General features: G+C 41.1%; 1 protein-coding gene across 4 annotated transcripts in view; it reads left to right on the top strand.

Annotated features, from left to right (window-relative positions):
• Window positions 1-24,596, top strand: part of CTNND2 (catenin delta 2) — a 921,118-nt gene that overhangs the window by 676,738 nt on the left and 219,784 nt on the right. For all 4 annotated transcript variants that reach the window (XM_082258174.1, XM_082258173.1, XM_082258172.1 and 1 more), the window contains exon 16: window positions 815-965. In XM_082258174.1, the coding sequence (XP_082114300.1) occupies window positions 815-965 (151 nt within the window). The remainder of the gene's footprint in view (window positions 1-814; window positions 966-24,596) is intronic.

Here is a 24,596-nt window from a genome sequence, read left to right as displayed (position 1 = left end):
TGGATATGGGTGTGAATGACTTGTGAGTTTTTTTAACCACTTTTATTAAATTTCTATGTATTAGCAGAGAGCACTAGAGGTTGCTTATTTTATTTCTACATATTTCATATGGATAGATCTCTATCTTTGTTGCTGACTCTCCATCGGTGGATTTATGTCCCCACGTTGGGGAAGGGGCATTGAGACCATATTAAGGGGGTGAGCGGCTGCTTATGTCTCTGTTGGAGGGATTTGATTCACTTTGACACCTGCATGCCTGAATTTGAAAGCACTTCTCCACAGTGGCCATTTATGTGTGGACTTATGGATGTTATATAGACTTTCTAACTTATTATACTTGACTGTGAATGTCTTGATGAAATTGATTTTTTTACTTTTGCGCTACACATTTTTGTTTTATACTTAGATGCGAACTTAAACTCACAACCTTGCTGATGGATACATATAGAGAGTAAAATAATTATTTGGTCGTGTAATCCCTGTTGAAATAGATTATTGGTATTTAAAATGGCTGATCCTCCCTTTAGCATAGATTATGTATTATAATTATGTAACCAAATGCCCACACTTATGTAATAAACATTTAGGGGAGTTTGGAGCAGAGTCTTTTAAGAAAGTTACATAATTCAAACTTTCGATTACACTGTATCTATCACAGAAAGATTATTAATACAACTTTACTGGGTAACTGTACAATTAGAATACATTTAACATTAATTTAATAAAACTTTGCTAATTATTTTGACATGTAATGTGTTTTAAAATAATCAATATCATATACCTGGAGCAGTTACCTTTCAATTGTTTTTTTCAGTGGTCTATATATATTCGTGCTGCTGTCCGAAAAGAAAAAGGACTTCCAATTTTGGTGGAGCTCCTTCGAATAGACAATGACAGAGTGGTGTGTGCTGTTGCTACTGCTTTACGTAATATGGCCTTAGATGTTAGAAATAAAGAACTAATAGGTAAGTCCATTGTGGTTTTTTACTACATGTAAAATCAATTGATGCATATTTTAATCACTTAAATATATCAATACTTTTAATTAAGACTGTAAAAAAAGTTTTCTGTGAGTATACAATTGAGATTTCCTCTAGATATACAATTAGGTCCAAATAAATTTGGACACGTACACAATTTTCATACTTTTGGCTCTGTATGGAACCAGAATAAAATTAAAATTAAACAGTCCAAATTAATTTGAAGTGCAGACTTTCAGCTTTAATTCAAGGGGTTGAACGTAAATATCAAGTACAAATTGTAGGAATTACAACCATTTTTATACACAGTGCCCCCAATTTCAGGGGCTTAAATGTAATTGGACAAATGAATATAATCATAAATAAAATGTTCATTTTTAATATTTTGTTGGGAATCCTTTACTGGCAATGACTGCCTGAAGTCTGGAAACCATGGACATTACCAAAGACTGGGCACCCTGCTTTCTGATGCTTTTCCAGGCTCTAACTGCAGCTGTCTTCAGTTGTTTGTGTTTGTGGGTCTTTCTGCCATCATTTTGGCCTCAGCAAGGGAAATGCATGCTCAATTGGGTTGAGATTACGTGATTGACCCAACTATTGCAGAATATTCCACCTCCTTTTAAAGCTCCTGGGTTGCTTTTGCAGTGTGTTTTGGATCATTGTCCATCTGTACTGTGAAGCGCTTTCCAATCAAGTTTGCTGCATTTGGCTGAATCTGGATTGACAGTATATCTCTAAACACTGCAGAATTAGTTTGGCTGCTTCTGTCTTCTGTCACATCATCAATAAATAGAGATGGCCTTGCGGTTCGCCCGGCGGGCGGTACGTGGCGAATTTTGCTTGTTCGCTACCCGCCAAATTTGCGAACACACGGTGTCGTTTGCGGCGGCCATATTAGTTTACATTGGGGAGAACTTTGACCCATGACACAGGTGGAACGGGACAGCCAATTGAAACATTCCAGCACATGGACAGTCCCCCTACCCTATAAATAGATCTGAGCTGTCGGCCATTTCACATTCTGCTTTCTGCCAGTGTAGGGAGAGGTCTGCTGTGCTCATGAGGGAGAGTTTGCTAGACACAAATAGCGCTGTGAAGATCCACAAAAGTCCTTTTCAGGGCTGTCATTTTGGTATAGGTCTACTAGTATCTTTTGAGTTTAGGGAGAGGTATCCAGTGGTTGCTTTAGGGGCAGTTAGAGATCGGCTGCAGTCACACAGATCGCTCTGTTAATGTCCACAAAAGTCATTTAAAGTGCTGCAATGTCGGTATAGGGTCTATTACAGTCTCTTCAGTATAGGGGCAGGTATTCAGTCTGTGCTGTAGGGGCAGTTAGAGATCGTCAGCAGTGACACAATTCGCTCTGTTAAAGCGGAGTTCCACCCAAAAGTGGAACTTCAGCTTTAAATAGTCCTAACCCCCTGACATGCCACATTTGGTATGTCATTTTTGGGGGGTGGAGCGGGTACCTAGTTTTGACATGTACCCGCTCCCACTTCCGCTCGGAGCGCTGCGGCGCCCTGAGCGGAAGTTCTACGCACTCCCTCCCTCCCTGCAATCTTCTGAGACATGTCAGAGGTCCCAGAAGATTGCCGGCCAAACACGACGCATAGCGCAACTCGCGCATGCGCAGTGCGTACCCGGCTGTGAAGCCGCAAACTGTCACAGCCGGGTGCCCACATCAGTGATGCCGGCGCCGCGGAGCAGAGAGGGAGAAGACGGCGCATCGCTGGACCGTGGGACAGGTGAGTTTGCGGTTAGGCTGGAACTCCGCTTTAATGTCCACAAAAGTCATTGAAAGTGCTGCAATGTCGGTATAGGGTCTATTACAGTCTCTTCTCAGTATAGGGACAGTTATCCAGTCTGTGCTGTAGGGGCAGTTAGAGATCGCTCTGTTAATGTCCACAAAAGTCATTTAAAGGGCTGAAAATGTTTTGGTATTGCTGTGCAGTGCACTAAAAAGGGGGGAGGGGGTAATCCACAGTATAATACACTTTGTAGAAAGCATATTATAGTGGATTAGTAGTATTATTGTGCACTGTGCAGCATTGTGACAGGTGTGGTGGTGAGACTGAGTGTTTCTGCAGCAATACTACGTATAACACAGTGACAAAAGCACTTACAGTATAATGTATTATAACTGGTGTGATAGACCAATTGCACCCCCCCCCCCATACCACATATTGAAGTGGGGTGTTATCTAAGTATACGTTTACATGTTTATTTGTGTCCTGTAACAATATTGCCTCTTTTGCTGAGTTACGTCTGATACACACAGTGCCAAACTCACTGGCCAATTTTTTTGAACTGCTGTAATAAACCTGTGCCCCCCCCCCCCCCCAATACCACATATTGAAGTGGGGTGTTATCTGAGTAAACTTTTACAAGTGTATTTGTGTCCTGCAACAATATTGCCTCGTTTGCTGAGTGAAGTCTGGTACACGCAGCGCCAAACTCACTGACCAATTTTTTGAACTGGTGTGATACACCAATGCCCCCCCCCCCCCCAATACCACATTTTGAAGTGGGGTGTTATCTGAGTAAACTTTTACAAGTGTATTTGTGTCCTGCAACAATATTGCCTCGTTTGCTGAGTGAAGTCTAGTACACACAGCGCCAAACTCACTGGCCAATTTTTTGAACTGGTGTGATACACCAATGCCCCCCCCCCCCCAATACCACATATTGAAGTGGAGTGTTATCTGAGTAAACTTTTACAAGTGTATTTGTGTCCTGCAACAATATTGCCTCATTTGCTGAGTGAAGTCTGGTACACACAGCGCCAAACTCACTGACCAATTTTTTGAAGTGGTGTGATACACCAATGCCCCCCTCAATACCACATATTGAAGTGGGATGTTATCAGAGTAAACTTTTACAAGTGTATTTGTGTCCTGCAACAATATTGCCTCATTTGCTGAGTGAAGTCTGCTACACACAGCGCCAAACTCACTGGCCAATTTTTTGAACTGGTGTGATACACCAATGCCCCCCCCCCCCAATACCACATATTGAAGTGGGGTGTTATCTGAGTAAACTTTTACAAGTGTATTTGTGTCCTGCAACAATATTGCCTCGTTTGCTGAGTGAAGTCTGGTACACACAGCGCCAAACTCACTGGCCAATTTTTTGAACTGGTGTGATACACAAATGCCCCCCCCCCCCAATACCACATATTGAAGTGGGGTGTTATCTGAGTAAACTTTTACAAGTGTATTTGTGTCCTGCAACAATATTGCCTCATTTGCTGAGTGAAGTCTGGTACTCACAGCGCCAAACTCACTGACCAATTTTTTGAACTGGTGTGATACACCAATGCCCCCCCAATACCACATATTGAAGTGGGGTGTTATCAGAGTAAACTTTTACAAGTGTATTTGTGTCCTGCAACAATATTGCCTCATTTGCTGAGTGAAGTCTGCTACACACAGCGCCAAACTCACTGGCCAATTTTTTGAACTGGTGTGATACACCAGTGGCCCCCAATACCACATTGAAGTGGGGTGTTATTTAACAGTATAATTTTCTAAGATTGTATTTTAGTCATGCAAAAATTTGGCCTCTTTTGTTGTGTTAACTGTGCTACACACAGTGACAACAACAGTTACTGGCCAATTATTTGTAGAACTAGCGAACTGACGGACTGGCAGATAGGGAGGAGAGATAGGCAGAACTTGCATTGCACAGGAGGTACAAAGCAGACTGCAAATGTATCAGGAGCGAGCCATCAACCATGTACAGTCACATCTGGTGCTCCCAGGACGCCGGCACATGTCTCCGCAGTGTGGGCTTTTTTTAATGTGTCCGTTGCTGACAACAGTGTTGCCATCTGCAGCCTTTGCAGTCAATGCATAAGTCGCGGTAAGCCCAACACTCACCTAGGGAAAACCACCTTAAGAAGGCACCTGAAATTCCATCACCAAGCCCAGTGGGAGCAACACCATCAGAACCCACAAAGCCACACTCCATGCTCTCACCGTCCAGCCTCTTCTCCTTCTCTTTCTCCTTCTCCTGTCTCCTTACAGTTGTCCTACACTCCACCTTCCATGATGCTGTCGTCACGTTGTTCTGGAAAAAGGCAGGCTTCTGTGGCTCAAATGTTGGAGCGTAAAAAAAGGTGTCCGACAGGTGTCCGACTACATCGGGTTAACGGCCGATGTGGACGCTCTGAGGAGTGATGAACCCCTGGACTACTGGGTGGGCAGGCTTGGCCTCTGGCCAGAGCTTGCACAATTTGCAATGGAACTGTTGGCTTGCCCCCTGTCTAGTGTCCTGTCCGAAAGGACGTTCAGCGCAGCAGGGGGGATCATGACCGATAAGCGCACTCGCCTAGCTCATGACAGTGTAGACTACCTCACATTTATAAAAATGAATGAGGCATGGATCTCTGAGGAATTCAACACATGTGACCACTAGGGATGATCGAACTTTTCAAAAGTTCGGTTCGGCCAGAACATCCGAACCTCCCGAAAGTTCGGCCCGGATTTCAGAACCCCATTGAAATCAATGGGACCCGAACTTCGGTAATCAAAAAACACCATTCTGAAGCCCTAAAACCCAATAAATGCCCCTAAAAAGTGCCCAGGGTTCTGGGTCATGCCCCAGGGACTATGCCCCAGGGACTATTAATCACACAAAAAAAGTTCTTAAAAATTGTCATTTTTGATAGAGAGCCAATTATTGAAAAAATAAAAAAATGAGATTTTTTGATTTTGACTTTGGATGTAATATCTGGGGGGTCTAAAAAGTGTACCTGTGAAGTTTCAGCTCTGTAGCATGTCCAGAACCAGAAAAAAAAAAAGATTGTTTGTATTATGTCACTTATAGAACAGGGATATGGCTTCGCTATTTTCACACCTATATATATGTAAGTGTAAAATACATACAAGTATGTGTGTAAATATACCACTATACACAAGTTCAGATGTTTTGCCTGCCTCCAAAAACCCCCAAAAAATGCCTGCAACAACACACCTGGGCGTTTTTTTTTTTTTGGCGCTAGCGTTTTTTTGGGCATTTTTTTGGGTTCTTTGGAGGCAGGCAAAACATCTGAACTTGTGTATACGGGTATATATACACACATACTTATATGTATATATACACCTAGACATATATAGGTGTGATAGTAGCAGAAATATATGCTTGCGCTAATTAAATAATTAACATTAATATGGCTCTGCTCCTATAACACCTATATATGTAGGCAGGCAAAACATCTGAACTTCTATATAGGGGTATATATGTACACACACCCTTATATGTATTTTACACTTACACATATATAGGTGTTATAGGAGCGGAGCCATATTGGTGTTAATTATTTAATTAGCGCAAGTATAGTGTTCTGCTCCTTTCACACCTATATATGTGCAGGTGTATATATATACATACATGGGTGTGTATATATACCCCCCTATACACATGTTCAGATGTCATGCCTGACTCCAAACATGTCCTCAAAAAATCCCTATAAATGCCTGCAGCCAAAAAGCAAGCTGACCGGTGAGAAGCCATATCAGTGCTCTGAATGTGACTTAAGAGAAACGATCTTTTCTCTATAGCGGTCACCCTGATATGGAAGGGTTTGATCACCCTGCCATAGCAGTCAGAGTCAGTTCACCCTACACTACATTACGGTCACCCTGGCACTTAACACTTTCCCTACCGAAACTAATTTTTTGCATCTAACTAAAGTGTAAAAGAGCACTCTAACTACACTAGATATCCCTTTCCTCACACTAATAAATGCTAAATGACACTTTGAAGCAAATTTAACAGAAGTGCTTCCACTCCCTTCCATGTCCCTGTATTACAATGCTAGGAATTTGCCGGGGCTATCTTATATACTGGGGGCGTATTCACTAATGATTGGTCTAGGGACCCCCTAGTCACTCCAATCACATTCCTAGCATTCTCCTGCCCTCTCAATTGGCTTTTACTAATGGTTCTGGTCCAATCACGGGCTTTTAAAGCCCACTTCCTGACCCATTGCATATTGGTCGGTTCTGGTTGCCGAATTCCAAACTTTTTCAGCAAAAAGTTCTAAATTCGGCCAAACCTCGAACAGCCAATGTTCGGGTCGAACCGATGGTCGACCCGAACCGTTCGATCATCCCTAGTGACCACCAGTAGACCATGTTTCATTGAAATTCCTCATCACAGGCCACAAATATCTGCCAGACCGCCATCCACCCACAACAATTCCTGGTCCTTGTCTTCGCTAAATACAGCGGCATAAAAGCCATTTCATGTCCATTGAATGGCTAATTTTTGGGGCCTATACAGGCCGACACTTACTGTTCTCTGTACTGTGAATGCCTAATGTACCTCCAGCCAAATACTACGTTCTTTGCTGTCAGTTCAACCCATGTGAGCTAATGTTTGGGGCCTATACAGGCCGACACTTACTTCTGTATACTGTGAATGCCTACTGTACCTCTAGCCATCAAATACTAAGTTCTTTGCTGTCAGTTCAACCCATGGGAGCTAATTTTTGCAGCCTATACAGGCCGACACTTACTTCTGTATACTGTGAATGCCTACTGTACCTCTAGCCATCAAATACTAAGTTCTTTGCTGTCAGTTCAACCCATGTGAGCTAATGTTTTGGAGCCTATACAGGCCGACACTTACTTCTGTATACTGTGAATGCCTACTGTACCTCTAGCCATCAAATACTAAGTTCTTTGCTGTCAGTTAAACCCATGTGAGCTAATTTTTGGGGCCTATTCAGGCCGACACTTACTTCTGTATACTGTGAATGCCTACTGTACCTCTAGCCATCAAATACCAAGTTCTTTGCTGTCAGTACAACCCATGTGAGCTAATTTTTGGAGCCTATACAGACCGACACTTACTTCTGTATACTGTGAATGTATACTGTACCTCTAGCCATCAAATACTAAGTTCTTTGCTGTCAGTTCAAACCATGTGAGGTAATTTTTGGGGCCTATACAGGCCGACACTTACTTCTGTATACTGTGAATGCCCACTGTACCTCTAGCCATCAAATACTAAGTTCTTTGCTGTCAGTACAACCCATGTGAGCTAATTTTTGGAGCCTATACAGGCCGACACTTACTTCTGTATACTGTGAATGCCTACTGTACCTCTAGCCATCAAATACTAAGTTCTTTGCTGTCAGTTCAACCCATGTGAGCTAATTTTTGGGGCCAATACAGGCCGACACTTACTTCTGTATACTGTGTGAATGCCTAATGTACCTTTAGCCATCAAATACTAAGTTCTTTGCTGTCAGTTCAACCCATGTGAGCTAATTTTTGGAGCCTATACAGGCCAACACTTCTGTATACTGTGAATGCCTAATGTACCTCTAGCCATCAAATACACTACATTATTTGCTGTCAGTTAAACCCATGTGGGCTAATTTTTGGGGCCTATTCTGGCCGACACTTCTGTATACTGTGTGAATGCCTAATGTACCTTCAGCCACAGAATACTATGTTCTTAGATGTCAGGTAAACGCATGTGGGCTAATTTTTGGAGCCTTTTATGGCCGACACTTACTTCTGTATCATGTGAATGCCTAATGTACCTTCAGCCACAGAATACTATGTTCTTAGCTGTCAGGTAAACCCATGTGGGCTAATTTTTGGGGCCAATACTGGCCGACACTTACTTCTGTATCCTGTGAATGCCTAATGTACCTTCAGCCACAGAATACTATGTTCTTAGCTGTCAGGTAAACGCATGTGGGCTATTTTTTGGGGCTTGGAATGGCCGACACTTACTTCTTTATCCTGTGAATGCCTAATTTTTCAGACTGGAAATGAAAAACAATGGGTTTTTCAGCCATTTTACAGATGTGTGAATGGACCCTATATGTATTAGACATGTATTTACTGGCTGCTGTCAGTTCTGGCTGATTTATGAAAAAAAATATATATTTTTTGCTGTAAAAAAAAAAAAAAAAAATTAGGGCAACTTTTTCAATTGAAATACTTCTGTTATGACATTGTCCATGTGCTGGGACTATTTGTGCACAGCTAGTACGTCTTTTGTGGCTGCAAATATGACCTAAAGGTTTTTAAAGTTCGCCTCCCATTAAGGTCAATGGGGCCCGCCGCGAACTCGCGGTTCGCGGACTTTTGAAAAAATTTGCGGCTGACGTTCGCAAACCGCCCCGGCCGATGGTCGTCCATCTCTATCAATAAACACCAATGACTCAGTGCCACTGGAAGCCATGCATGCCAATGCCATCACACTGCCTCCACCATGTTTACAGAAGAAGTTGTCTGCTTTGGATCTTGAGCTATTCCAAGCATTCTACACACTTTTTTCTTCCCGTCATTCTGGTACAGATTAATCTTAGTTTCATCCATATAAGAATGCTTTTTCAGAACTGGTCTGGCTTTTTTAGATGTTTTTTGGCAAGTCTAATGTGGCTTTTCTATTCTTCAGGCTTATGAATGGTTTGCACCTTGTGGTGAACCTTCTGTATTTGCTCCCATGAAGTCTTCTCTTGATCACCAACATTGTTAACCCCTTCCCTGCCAATGGCATTATTACAGTAACAGTGCATATTTTTAGCATTGATTACTGTAGTAATGTCACTGGTACCCCCAAAAGTGTAAAAAATGTCAGTTTGGGGTCCGAACTGTCCGCCGCAATGTCGCAGTCCCTCAAAAAATCACAGATCACCGCCATTACTAGTAAAAAAAAAAAAACAATAAAAGTGACATAAATTTTTCCCGTAGTTAGTAGATGAAATAACTTTTGCGCAAACCAATCAAAATACGCTTATTGCGATTTTTTTTTACCAAAAATATGCAGAAGAAAACAAATTGGCCTAAAATGTTAAAAAATTTTGATTTTTAAATTTTTTTTTGGGGAATCTTATATGGCAGAATGTAAAAAATATTGTTTTTTTTTTTCAAAATTGTCGCTCTTTTTTTGTTTAAAGCGCAAAAATTTAAGATCACACAGGTGATCAAATACCACCAAAAGAAAGCTCTATTTGTGGGAAAAGAAGGACATCGATTTTATTTGGGTACAGCGTCGCACGACTGCGCAATTGTCTGTTAAATTAACGCAGTGCCAAATCGCAAAATAGGGCCTGGTCATTAAGGGGGAAAATCTTCTGGTCTTAAAGTGGTTAATCAACTCGCATAGTACCACTGGACTGGCATAAGGCCAATGTGGTGCCTATATTTAAAAAGGGATCAAAAGTCTTTAACTACAGACCTGTTAATTTAACTTTTTTAGACGGGAAGATATTGGAGAGTTTTATAAAAGACCACATAGATGAGTTCTTGCTAGAAAAAAGTATTTTAAACACTTAAGGATTGGGAGGTTTTACCTCCTTAATGACCAGGCCATTTTTTTCAGTTTGGCACTGTGTGATTTTAACTGGTCTTGCAATGCTGTACCCAAAACAAAATGTAAGTTTTTATTTTTTGCGATATAAAAACAAAAAAAGAATTTTGATAAAAAATTACATTTTCTACTTTTTCTTATAAAAAAAATATCCAATAAACTAAATTTTTGTCATATATTTAGGCCAAAATGTATTTAGCTACATGTCTTTGATAAAAAAAATCTTAATAAGCATATATTTATTGGCTTGCGCAAAAGTTATAGCGTCTACAAACTATCGTGTGTAGACTGGAATATACGCAACTTTTACTTTCTGACTGCTTATCTCATTACTTGAAGTGCTAAAATTGCAGGGTAGTACAACACTCCTGAGAGCTTGTTCTGCCTAGCCGCCGGGTGCCGTCACTGACCTTGCCCCTCTACTACGCATATCGACACAGGGTCACATGTCTTCATCAGGGGGATATTCCTTTGGACAGATGACTGACTGACTTTTTATCCTGTTTCAGAACCTGCCAATATTTATTTATGACCTGTTCAACGGCTCTATTTTGGATAAAATAGTCTAAAACCATTGTAATACCCCTGCCATTGTCCTCTCTTGTTATTACTTTGTCCACTATTAAATCCTCCCTATTCATATCCCATATTTTCTCCTGCTCCTTTTTTCAAAAATTCCTCCTGGTATCCTTTGTCCTTAAACATTTTTGTGAGTCTTTCCGATTGAGCTTCATATTCATCTATGTGCGTGCAGTTTCTCCTTAGCTTTATATATTGTCCCCTGGGTATATTTAACACCCAGGGTTTGTGATGGCAACTGGTTAATAGGATATATGCATTTCGGTAAGTACTCTTAAAATAAGTTTTAGTTTGTATCTTCTGATTCCTGATTCTGATCTCAAGATCCAATAATGTATACATTGTTTACTAATCTCCCATGTTAATTTGATATTGTGATTATTGACATTCATGCTCGATAATAATGTCTCTAGCTCTTCTTCTTCCCAATTCCTTATAATCAGCAGATCATCAATAAAGCGTCTGTATAATATTATTTTTGGATCTTGGCATGATGATATCCTTTCCTCCTCCCATTTGGCCATATACAAGTTGGCTACACTCCTCCTAGGTCTCCTCATACCAAAAACAATTATGATTTAAGCAAAAGTCCAAACATTTAAGGATAAACTTCCTATGTTTTCTGCTTAACTTCCCATTTTTATTTAGCGCCCATTTTACTCCTTCATGGTTGATATTGGTATAAAGAGAGGCAACATCAGCTGTTGCCATCACCATATCCTCTGTGATCTCACATTCCTGTAACAACTGCAGCGTGTGTATGGTGTCCTTTAAATAAGCTATTGCCTCCTGTACCAGGGTTGTAAATGTATATCTATGTATTCTCCTAAACGGGCGGTGAGTGAATCTATTCTGCTGACAATGGGTCTTCCCGGGGAATAACAGTATCTTTATGAATCTTGGGGATATAATATATTACCGGTATTCTGCAGGCTGAAGGTAATAGATATTTCTGCTCATGTTTAATAGGTTTTTTCCTAACTCCTTCCTATACTGTTTGTTTGGATTAGATACGTATCCCTATCCACTAATAAATTATTCAGTTCTTGCTTATATTGCTCCTTCAATAGGATAATAATCCCCCCCCCCTTTATCCGCCGGGCATACTATACCATATATACTATACTATATCCCTCCTTTTTTCCAGGGATTTAATACCCTTTCTAATATGTTGTTGTTCATATACTTTTTTGATGGGTAGCCTCTCTAATTTCTTAGTTACTAGCTTTTTGAACATATCTATACACTTATTGTCAGTCATGTTTGGATGAAAGATAGATTTGTTCCTGAGCAAAGTATGCGTGCCCTTTGATTGCATTTTCTCCTGTGGATTCTGTGTGTAATACTTTTTAATATTTAATTTTCCAATAAATTTATGGATACCAACATAAGTATCAAACTTATGTATTCCTTTTTTTAGGGGCATATTTGATGCCTCTATCAAGCCTCAGAATCTCTTCTCTGCTATGGGGTGCCCCATGTAAAATGTAGATACCTTTCCCTAATTTTCCCTTCTCTTTTCCTCTACAGCCTCTCCTCTTGAGTTTTTTCGCTCCTGGGTGGGTTGTTCCCACCTCCTGCCATAAAACGGAGTAGAACATGTGCACAATATTAGCATAGGGTTTGTCAAACATTTTTTGTCCATACACTTTGCACATAAACATAATAAAGATTGTAGGGACCTACAATTTTGGGGTATTGAAGCCCCAAAAAAACACTGGAGAGGAGGCAATTTTGTACAGGAACTCAGTAAACGTGAGTCATGGTGGATATATGAATTAGGATATTTGGTGCCGGGAGGCTTGAACAAGGAGTTTGACTTGGGGTGTTTTATTTGTAATCAATAAGAATAGAGGATTGGAGGTGGCAAAATGTGCATTATGATAACCCATAGTAATGTCAAGAATATATGAGACGTTAGGATTATATATTGGGATGCACTTCAGCTGATAGCAGCCTGGACCCCAAACAAGGAGGAGTTTAGGTCACACTTAACTAACAAGTAGGATTCATTATATATTCATTGTTAGCAATACAGTATCTCTATGATATTTTATATTGCTGTCTGTTGGTTTCATATGCACAAGCCGATCAGATGTTGCTCTCCTATATATATAAAAAAAGCGCAGCTTAGCCCTGTATCTCTTTGGCAACATAGTAGTATATATAATTAGCAATGGGAATTTGTACATTTGTGAATTTGATCACACAGAAAATAGCTGCTCTCAATGAACTATAAGAAAATGGCGCATGACCTAGTATAAAAAGTCAGTCAGTCAGTCATCTCTCCAATAGAATATCCCTCTGATGAAGACACGTGTCCCTGTGTCGATACATGTAGGGAAGGGGTAAGTACAGTGACGGCAACCGGCGGCTGGGCAGAACCAGCTCCTAGGAGTGTCAACTGATGGCTTGCAGGCACGAATGAAACTGCTGATGGAGGATATTTTATATGTTTAGACTGGTGCACTGGTAGCACCAGCAAAATGTGAGTATCCATACTATTGTTTTTAATAAAGATATGCTTTTAAGGCTATAAGCACTATTGAATTCTTTCTTCATATGTGGCATTGCAACGGTGCTGTTGAGGAGTAGAGTGAGAAGACAAGCAGCACGTATTGGGTCTAACTGGATGCTCATCTCCAGGTCAGGGAGAGGCAAAAAGGTGTTATTAGACCAAGCTTAGGTGCGAGGTCACCACATTTGAGGTGAGAACCCAACTATAAGGGGGGAGCACTCATCGTGGTGGCACATGTATGTGTTAATTTAACTGCACAAAAGGAGAAGGAAGAGTGAGCACCCTATACAAGATGGATGTCAGTGGTGGGAAGGATCATCACAATATTTTTACATAAAATTTGCATAGTTGTGGACTTTATGGTATAAAGAAGCATTTGATTATATCACAAGTATAAATCATTTTCATGTTATCTATACTATAGCACACACTTGTCACAACTGAGGTTTTAGCAGTTGTGGTTGTTTATTAATTTTTGATTGTTTTATATGATATTATTTAGCGCAGCACTCAGGTTTGTTTTATGTGCCTATGTGTACTGGTGTCAGTGTAGTGCTTGTGTACTCACACAAGATGCTCTCTCCTCTCATGCTGGAACCGAAAAGGGCTCCAGGAGAGGAGATTGCATCCTTTTCTGTGCCTGTGTTTACATTACACAGGCACAGGACATTCTGTGATTTGCCAGAACTGATTAGCAGGTCCAGGCAATAAATCATTGGCCTGGACCTGACGAGTGATTGGTTCTGTAACGCGACTGATGTACAGGTACGTTGATTCGTGCAGCCGAGCCACCTTGCCACACTAAAACTGCAGCAGGTGGTCGGCAACTGGTTAAACAACAGACAGCATGGATTAATGAAAGACAGAAGTTGTCAGACAAATCTGATTTCTTTTTATGAGGAGGCAAGTAAAACCTTAGACCAAGGAGTGGCTGTGGATGTGGTATACTTGGATTTTGCAAAAACGTTTTGACACAGTTCTCCACAAACGGCTAATGTGTAAGGTAAAGTCTACAGGTTTGGAAAAATCGATTTGTAAATGGATAAAAAACTGGCTTAAAGACTGTATTCAGAGAGTAGTGGTTAATTATTCATACTCTGAATGGTCTAGGGTTGTTAGTGGTGTACCCCAGGGTTCAGTGTTGGGTCCCTTAGTTTTTAATATACAGTAAAATCTTGGATTGCGAGCAACTTGGTCTGTGGTTTTACAAGATGAGCAAAATTTTTTTTATAAATTTTAACTTGATAAACTAGCGATGTCTTGCAATACATGTAGCAACTGAGTGGAAGCCTGCAGTCACACTGGCTACAATTTAAAGTAGTGTGATTTAAAGCCTGATTTTAACCACTACTTCATCACTACATCTATGAGATTTGTAACAATTTGATATGACTTCAGTGCTACTTCAGTGAGAGGGGCTGCCCATGTCACAGGGAGGAACAGTGATCTATGTACATTGCAAGGATTATAACAACCTTTGATGCAGATTCGTACCTTTTGTTTTTCTGAAGAATCTGTTTGTTCATCTGTGCCCCTGTGCTGAGTGGGTCTATTTGGAGTGGTTTCATAATTATCTCTCCGCTGATGAGGAAACCTGCTGGGCCTGCATCCCTTTAGAGACAAATTCCTATTGGGAGTATCTCACCAAAAATGACCTTTTTCTTGCAGGGGATGCCTAAAATCTGACTTGTATCCTAGTGTAGACTTCTTGGAAAATGAGTGAGTGAATCACACAAGCAGGAAATTATGGACAGTACACATTCTGTGTACAGAACAACTCCAGGTAGCCATATTGCAATTGCATATACAGAAAATTACAGCAGCTACAGATTGAAAAAGAAAGATAATTTTTAATAAAATTCAATTACAATATGACTTGTGTTGCAATTGTATACGCTATGATATTTTTTCTTTATATGCAATTTTTTTCCACAAAAGTGGAGTTAACCATTAATTAACTTCTTTCAGACTCAAGTAAGAGAGGTGCCTCTAAGTGTAGCAATATGGCTACATTTAATGAAGGTACAACATTTAGCAACTCACATGGTTGGTGAATAAAACAGGCACATCTGTATACAAGTATGCAAGCATCCGGGGTAAAACTGTCTACATACTGTCCTCCGCACCTCCGGCCCTTGCTGTCTGAAATCATGACCGGGAAGACTACCCTGTAGTAGAGTTATATGAAAGTGCTCGAGCTTGAAGTGCTTATGGAGCACAGCATGGAAGGGATGATGTTAATGGTACGGAGGACGGTCTATGTGGCCAGCTTTACCCCGGATGCCTACATACGTAGATGTGCCTGTTTTAATCATCAAACATGTGAGTTGCTTGATGTTGTACCTTCATTAAATGTAACCATATTGCTACCCTTAGAGGTGCTCCTCTAATCTTTTATACTCTGTAGCTCCTGCTGAATTCTGCTTTATCCATTCCCTATTGACCTTTTTCTTTTTTTTGTGGTAGTGGTTGTGGAACAAATCATCTGGGTTTTCATTATTTCTTATGGGGAAATTTGCTTTGATATACGAGTGCTTTGGATTACAAGCATGTTTCCAGAACAAATTATGCTCGCAATCCAAGGTTTTTTTTACTGTTTTTATAAATGATATAGGGTCTGGGATTAAAAGTACTATTTCAGTCTTTGCAGATGACATAAAGCTATGCAATGGAATAACGTCCTCACAGGATGTTTCCAACGTACTAGCCAACCTCAATGCACTGTTTAATTGGGCAGATATGTGGTAAATTAATTACTGTGGTTTTGAACCCCTAAAGCTGAGTTCCACTGGTTTTTGTATTTCTTAAAAGTCAGCAGCTACAAAAAGTGTAGCTGCTGACTTTTAATAAATACACACTCACCTGTCCCACGGTCCAGCAATGTGGCCGGCGGGGGCCTCGGTTCTCTCCTTTTTCTTTCCGCAGCGCCGGCATCACTACTGTGGGGTAAGGAGGCTATAAAGCGGAAGTTCCACTTTTGAGTGGAACTCCACTTTAACAACAAATTACTCATCAGCTGTCAGTGGGTGAATGTTAAAAAAACATACCGTCAATTAAAAAGTATGAAAAAAAACAGCGTAGGGCCCCCATGCCATGCATACCATTTGTAGAATATAAAGAACATGCTGCAGCAAAAATTACATTTGTAAAGAAAAAAAATGAATGAAATAACATTTAGATTGCCAGCAATACAATACCAATATGTTAGAAAAAAAGGCATGGGGTCCCCCCTAAAATCCATACCAGACCCTTATCCGAGCATGCCGCATGGCAGGTCAGCAAAGAGGAGGGACAAGAGAATGCCCCCACTGAACCATACCAGGCCACATGCCCTCAACATAGGGGGGGTGGGTGGCTCTGCCCCCCCACCCCAAAGCACCTTGTCCCCATGTTGTTGGGGACAAATGCTTCATTCCCACAGCCCTGGCCAGTGGTCTGCAGGCAGGGGGCTTATCCGAATTTGGAAGCCCTCTTTAACAAGGGGGCCCCCAGATCCTGGCCCTCCCACTATGTGAATGAGTATAAAGTACATTGTACCCCTACCCATTCACCAAAAAAGTGTAAAAAAGTAATAAAAACACAAAAACAATTCCTTTGTTTAAAAACAAACAGTGCAACTCGATGTACATCCATTGCCAATTAGGCCTGCCGCGCTGACTAACGTGGGGAAAACAAAAAAACTCCGCCAGCTCCCTAATGCAGTTCAGCAGGGAGCATGTTTGAGTTCCTACTCTATTCTCTTAGAAAACAAAAAGCCCTGGATACACTTATATACAGTAGTCTTACAGATACAACAGACCCTTTGAGGGCAACCATAATGCTGATGTGGCCCGCAATAAAATTGAGGTTTTTTTTTGGGTACATAGTTGGGATTGTTAGGCAAATTAAGTTGGACTTCACTTTAGTCTGTGAAGCCAGTTTAATTGCTGTCAAGTGAAGTTCTATGTAGTTCATCTGGCAGGTTCTGCAGGCTGAGTCTCTGCCGCCTCCCCCTGGCTTCTGGAAGCTTCTAGTAAGTTCCAGAACTTAGGTGGCGGGGGTATGGAGATGAGAGACTGAATTTTTAATGGAATTCTGTCAATCCCTGGGGAAGGACAGCACAGAAGGTGGGGAGATGGCCTTTAAATATTGTAGAGCCTGGCCATGTGGGGAGAGATTCCAGGATCCAGAGGCCTGGAGGGGACCCCTGTGTTTGGGGGGGGGGGGCTCTTCCTCCAGGCAAAAAGCAAACAGTGAAGTTGAGAGAGGAAGAGACAGAGAGAGAGGAATGAACCAAAGAGAAACCCGCACCCCCTTCAGTCTCAGCCAGAAAACACCCTGATTTGCAGATTGGGAACTGACCAGCAGGAGGCCCGGCCTGAAGTCATCAGCTCAGGATAAAAAGCGACCGAGTGAGTAAACCCTCACATTGTCTACCTCCCCATAGCCTACAAGGGAGTTTGCAGCCAAGAGAAATTTTCAGCTAGCATAATCAACCAACAGAGAACTGTTAACCTTATCCCTTGCTTGAGGATTCTGCATCAAAGAGTCAGGTGCGCTGGAATTTTGTCATCAGGGAAAGCTGCAGTACCTGCATGTCGTTTTGGAACGGTTTTGTCTAGCCAGAGTGTGTTGGTATTCTTTAGGGAGTAGAGTTTGAGACCTTTGCTAACAAGTCTGAGAGTGTTAAAGTTGTCCTTAAACTTTCTTCAGTGATAAAGTTTTGGGCATCCCATAGATTACCATCCCCTCCAAGTTATAACCGCTAACAAAAATGATCAAAACCAAGCTCATGGACTGGATTAATAATTGTGGAGTGTTGAAAATTCATGTTGCCTGGTTATGCAGGTGAAGGGGGACCCAAAGATCTAGCAGCCCTTCAGGGCTGCTTGTTCCTTGCATGGGCTTAATATCTGTTCACATTTGTGGGGCTCTTTGGCTTCATGCCTGCAACACTGAGAATACCCTTAAGTAGAATTTAATTAATCACCTTTTCAAGGATAGACACTTTTCAGTTTTGCGCTTTCCAAAGTCATTCCAGATACAGTACCTTAGGTGGTCAGAGGGTACACATTTTTCAGCACACTCTGTAGGTGAAGTGGAACAACACTCTTCCACTGCTTCTCCTCTACTTCTACAGCAGGACCCTGTATAGGCGATCACTCCACATATTACTGCAGTCAAACTGCCTGCGTGTTCCTTATTCCTGTGGGACAGCCAGGTGTCAAAGGCCAGGAGCCCGCTTCTGCTCAATGCAGCTCTTCCATACAAGCAAAGAGGCTGGAAACATATGATGTCCTTTAGATCTGACATGATTTATTAAACAGACAGCATATGCTGTTTCCTTCATAATAGAGTGGTCCTAGGTGGAAGTGTGCAGTGTGCGCTATCTGTTTAATAAATCAGGGCAGATCTAAAGGACGTCATAGGTGTTTGGCCCATTTGTTTGTATGGTACCTTGTAAGCATTTAAAGTCCCTGTCCCATTCAGGCGGCAGATATCAAGATCACAAATACTCAATGTGATCTGATCTGCGCAGCCCTCTGTATAGAGTACACCCCCTTGTTTTCCATGTTGGAGGCTATCTGTTGTTTTGCTGGACCATCTGTTTGTGCCTTAGCCTAGCCGTTTTTAATGCTTAGGTTTTTCCCTGTAGCTCTATTCTAAAATTTAAATCAAGCATCTTTCTTCAACTTATTCTGATGAAATTTTTGCACTTTCTGGTTCTGTTTCCCAGAATTTACTAGGTATTTTTCTGTACCCCGATATATGGAATTGCTACACAATTGAAAATAATTTCTTCAGTGTGTTATCACACCTACTCCCACACTCTTCTCTACTATGGAATTTGTTTACATTATTTGAAATGTAATCATTAGCATACTTGACCCTCCTTAAAGTTATATTAAATGCAGATTTAAAAAAAAAGGGGGCATGGCTTAGCACATGGAGGAGATGGCAGCTCAGTGAAAGAGCTTTGGAGCCATCTGCACATCTCCTGGGACAAAACGACCTGTTCTAGGCATAATGGGCATAATGACCATGCCAGGACAGCACACCCGACAACACAGATCAACAGGAGCTCCTGCACGGAAGCATATACCAGCTATTTTCAGGCAGCAGACTCGAGGAAGGAGAAGTGAACCTCCAGCCAAGATGGTCACAGCACAGAGGGGGAGAGAAGAGGAAGAATATGATGATGAGTCTATACTAGCCTCAGAAGACTCAGTTAGAGACCTCTCCCACCCTGGACAACCCTTAACATATGCTAACATGACTGAAATAGCTTCTGATATTAAGAATTATTTTTCAGCAGTCTTGATTCTCCTCTTCTTGGGTCCCCCGCCAGCGCTCCTGGCCCTTTCCTCCTGCCGAGTGCACCCAAGCAGGCTCACACCCAAGCCACTGCTCTGTGTGTCTATTCACACATGGAGCGTGGATCTGCCCCACCCCCGCGCTCTCTTCTTTGCCTCACTGACTGCAATTGACAGTAGTGGGAACCAATGGCTTCCGCTGCTGTCTCTGCCACCTGAGGAGGAAGAGACCCAGGAGAGCTGCTGCTCTCATGCACTTTGATGGATCGAGATGGGGTCAGGTATGTATTAGGGGGCAGCTGGGGGGACTGCGGCACACAGAAGGTTTTTTACCTTCATGCATAGAATGCATGAAGGTAAAAAACCTTGAGCCTTTACAACAACTTTAAGCTCTGTCTATCTCTATTGGAATTGTGTGTCTTCCTATATAAGAAGGAAACACTTTCCTTTACTCCCTGACCAGAATCTTCAGTGTACTCATTCCTTTACACCCATGGCTCAGACCTTTGTGTCCTTCATAGATCCTCCAATTTCCCCCCCCCCCCCCCTTTGTGAAACTCCCTTTAGAATTTTTTTTAGTGACCAGAGTCGTTGTCCCACATTCTCAGTTTTTTGTAAAAAGGGTTTCTACCTTATCTTCCTCAGGTTTATCAGATTCTTCCCATTTTTCTTCTTCAAAGATCTCTGGAATAGTAGGGAAAATCCTCTACCATAGTTCCCACTATCCGTTGCAGTTCTCAGTTGCAGAATCCAATATTACATTATATACTGTACAATGTATGGAAACTGCTGTTTTAAACTTTTGTTTTTTTTTGTAATAAAGTTATGTTTTAAATATTATTACATGTGTCTATACTCTCTTGCCCCATTGCCCTATGTTCTGAGTCTCAGCAGTGCACCTGTGTGAACCCAATTTGTCGAGGAGATTCTTCTGCGCCACTCTCCATTCCGACATGTTGATGGTTCCCCAGAGTTGCCCTGTAGAATACTCTTTTTGTCTCTTTCTACATTGTATTGGATGTAGGTGCTTGTGTTCTATTAATTTCAATATAGCCTTATGCAAACATATTTCTCAACAAATGACACAGTAACAAAAAAAATCTTAGCCTACCTTAAAAGTTATCTTTAGTGAGAAAATTCAGGGGTATGCAAGATGATTATGGCCACGCACACCTACACAGGTTGAACTGGATGGACTATTGTCTTTATTCAACCTCACATACTATGTAACTATGTAACTATTTAAAAATAGGCATTCACTTTAATTCACAATTTTTTTCATGTCTGGAGTGTAATTGGTCGACAAGTCTGTTACAGGAGTCCCTCATGAAGGTCAAAGAACTGACACTGCAAGCTCAACTAGTTTTAGGTCTGGCTGGCCTCAATTCTTGCCTGTATATCTGCTCTGAGTCCTGGCCTAACTGGCTAGTTACATAGTTAGTGAGGTTGAAAAAAGACATAAGTCCATCCAGTTCAACCTATGATGTGTGTGTGTGTGTTTGCTTTTAACCGTACATTGTATACCCCTGTATGTTGTGGTCTTTAAGGTGTCCATCCAATAGTTTTTTGAAACTATCAATGCTCCCCGCTGATACGACTGCTTGTGGAAGAGAATTCCACATCCTTACCGCTCTTACAGTGAAGAACCCCTTACGCACTTTAAGGTTAAACCAGATTTCCTCAAGTTTTAGTGAGTGGCCACGTGTCTTATTGTATATTCTTTCTCTGAATAGTTTGTTCCTTATGCTAGGGTCGCCAGTACAGTATTTGTACATTGATATCATATCCCCCCTCAGTCGTCTCTTCTCCAGAGAGAATAGGTTCAGTGCTTGTAGTCTTTCCTCATAGCTGATGTCCTCCATTCCCCTAATTATTTTTGTTGCCCTTCTCTGGACTTTCTCCAGTTCCAGCACATCCTTCCTGAGGACCGGTGCCCAGAACTGGACAGCATACTCCAGATGTGGCCGGACCAGAGTCTTGTAGAGTGGAAGAATAATCTCTTTATTTCTGGAGTGAATCCCCTTTTTTATACAACCCAGTATTCTAGGTTGAGCTTTGACCAGTGTAAGTAGTATGTAAGGCATTGTTCAGGGGTCATTATTATGTAGGGCAGTATCTAGGGGCCATTAGTGTGTTGGGCATTGGCATGGGCCTTTAATATGTAGGGCAGTGTACAAGGATTAATTAGTAGGGTGTGAGACAGTGTACTGGGGTCAGGAGTTTCTAGCTGTACAGGGGAGAGAGGAGCCATTCAAGCAGTATTAAACCCAAAACCAAAAATGTAATATATTGCCAATCATTAGATGTGGTGGCTGCATCATTTTTTTCTTTGACTTTTTCACCTGGTGATATGGCCAGTAACACACCCGGATTTGGAACAAATAACAAATTAAACCCATACTCCAACTCACACTTTAGACTCAATTACAACAAAACAGTTTTTTTCCTTTTGGAATGAAGGTGAATAATACAATTCTGCTGCTTGTTCTGTGAAAAACAGACTGGCTGGATCACCAGATAAAATAGAAGAAAGAAAGCCTAAATAGGAAACTATTACAGCCCTCACATCTAAGAATTGGTAAGCTGCAATATAATGTTTGCTTTTGGGTTTAATAATGCTTTCAGACGGATGGTTGGCAAGGCGTGGATTCCTGTCTACCTGTCCCTGTCTGGGATCGACAGGTTGCTGACCCCCAAGTCTAAATCCTCTAACTGTTGAAAAATTGCAGAACTACTTCCCGGATAACTATGTGAAAATAAAGTAAAAAAGAATTGGTAAGTTGCAATATAATACATTTCTGTTGTTCGGTGTAATACTTCTTTATTAATTTCCAGTATATCATATGTCTTTTGGTCCAGTGCCCCACGGATTTTACCCTTTTCAGACTATGATCTTTTTCCAAAGGTTAACCTGTCAAAACATGAGAAGCATGAAAAAAAAATATTTTTTTTTTCATACCGAATACAAAAATTAATCAGCCATTTAAAAAATCTCTAAAGGAGCTGGCATAACAGAGTGGGCTGGGTATATACTATATACAGTATATTCAACAACCTAATATAATACTGACAAAAGCTACCACATCCTAAGGAGGAACTTGTGTCTGTGATCCAAAACATACAATAATCAGCCAAAAAACATTTATATTTACACAGTAGATGGACTCCCATGGTTAGGAATGGAATATATGTGCTCCAAAATGGAGTTGCCGAATGGAAGTGTAAAAAGAAAGCCTCTAAAGACCTAAACAGAGGAATTTGTAAAAATAAATAATAAAGCCCATTAAAGGATGAAAAACTGCCAACCACGATAAAAGCTAAAAATATGATTCCATAAGGGCTTACCAGGTGTTCTGAGCAAAATGTTGGTATTTACAGCCTTCCTTGATGCAGACCTGTAAATCATAAGGACAAACCCTCATGTCCTGTAGCTTTTGGAACAAATGTCTAGAGCCCAGCCGAAGTGACTGCGATGGTCTCTTACAAGCATCTAAGCTTGTGTATAGTATAGGGATGATGTCTGTTCATATGCGTAGGGCTCTTTGCCGGTGTGTCTGGAATATCGAGGGTACACCCAAGAAACATCTGATTCACAGGCTGGCCAAACATTGAACAAAATTCAGCCTGTTTAACAGGGACCAGACAAATCAACAGAGGTCAAGCATTTGATTGACTTCTGTGGAAGGCACATGTTATAAGACTTTTTCTGATCAGCTGCTGCAGCCAATCATCTACAGTTGCTGATTAGTGTATTCTAATAGCAGCAGGAGCCACTGTCAGAATACAATGTCCCAGTGGGGGGGGATTTCTCCATCCATCTTATTTTTGTGGATGGACGAAGTTACATATTTATAGTGAAATAAGTCTAGTTCATGAATAGAAAAAAAAAATAAAAAACCTCCATTTACAGATTAGACAAGCTAAAAAACAACCCTAATTAACATGGTCCAATTTGCTCCAGTGGGGAAAAAATAAATTCCTTCCTGATCTCCATAAGGCAATCCAATATTCCCTGGATCAACAATCTCTGGTTTTGTATAGGTGTTTGTTTTTTTGCTTTCTAATATCTGCAGATCTTGAAGCCAGAAGCCCTCAGGTCTTATCTGCTTAGCCTTCTGCCTGGTGCATCTCCACAAAAGTAGGGACCTGTTTGTTCTTTCTACTAGGTCACTTGGTATTTATCGCCTTGCAGTTTGGATGTTCCAGCTTACCCCTGTTGCTTCCATTCTAGACCCATAAATTGGGCAACTTCTTTAACTGCTTCTCTGATCCTTCTGGTATAACTGCACCCCATTGTGCATCTTCCCAGCTTTGTTTGGGTTCCCCTGTACCCTGGGATCTCTGCTTCCCACTCTGGGAGTAGCATATTCTTGGGAATACTACCCTACTCAAACTTTTACTTCTTCCCGAAGAGGAAACCTTTTCCATTATGAATGTTTGCATCCCCTGTGATGCTTGAATCTCCTCGACCTTCCCTCTCCTATCCCTTTCCTGAGGCACTTCTTGACATACAATGTAGACAAGGATCAGTCGCTACTGTTCCTTTTTTTAGTAAATACCTGAATCTTCAGTGTCCTCCAGCAGGTCTGGACTCTGATCACAACACTGACCCTTATGTCAACGCTAGCATTATATGCTGGGATTGCTATTGTGGAACAACCAAAGACCCGATAATAATTTTATTTTATAATAAGGAAAAGTAATTTTCCTAGATTTTAGCAGTTCATGCTAACAACTATCTAGTGTTAGTAATTTTGAGTCTAAAAACTTCTACGATCTGTACACCTTTGACTATGCTTACTTTGTAGCAGGTTTTTTTTTCTATTTACCCCTTCTTGGTTTGTAGGATTGTTGGAGAATTCACTTTTAGCTTGATCCCTCCTTTTTGTG

The sequence above is a fragment of the Pelophylax lessonae genome (genome assembly GCF_965119305.1).
Source record: "Pelophylax lessonae genome assembly, chromosome: 5".
NCBI classification, from domain to species: domain Eukaryota; kingdom Metazoa; phylum Chordata; class Amphibia; order Anura; family Ranidae; genus Pelophylax; species Pelophylax lessonae.
This window is presented reverse-complemented; position numbering and strand designations above follow the sequence as displayed.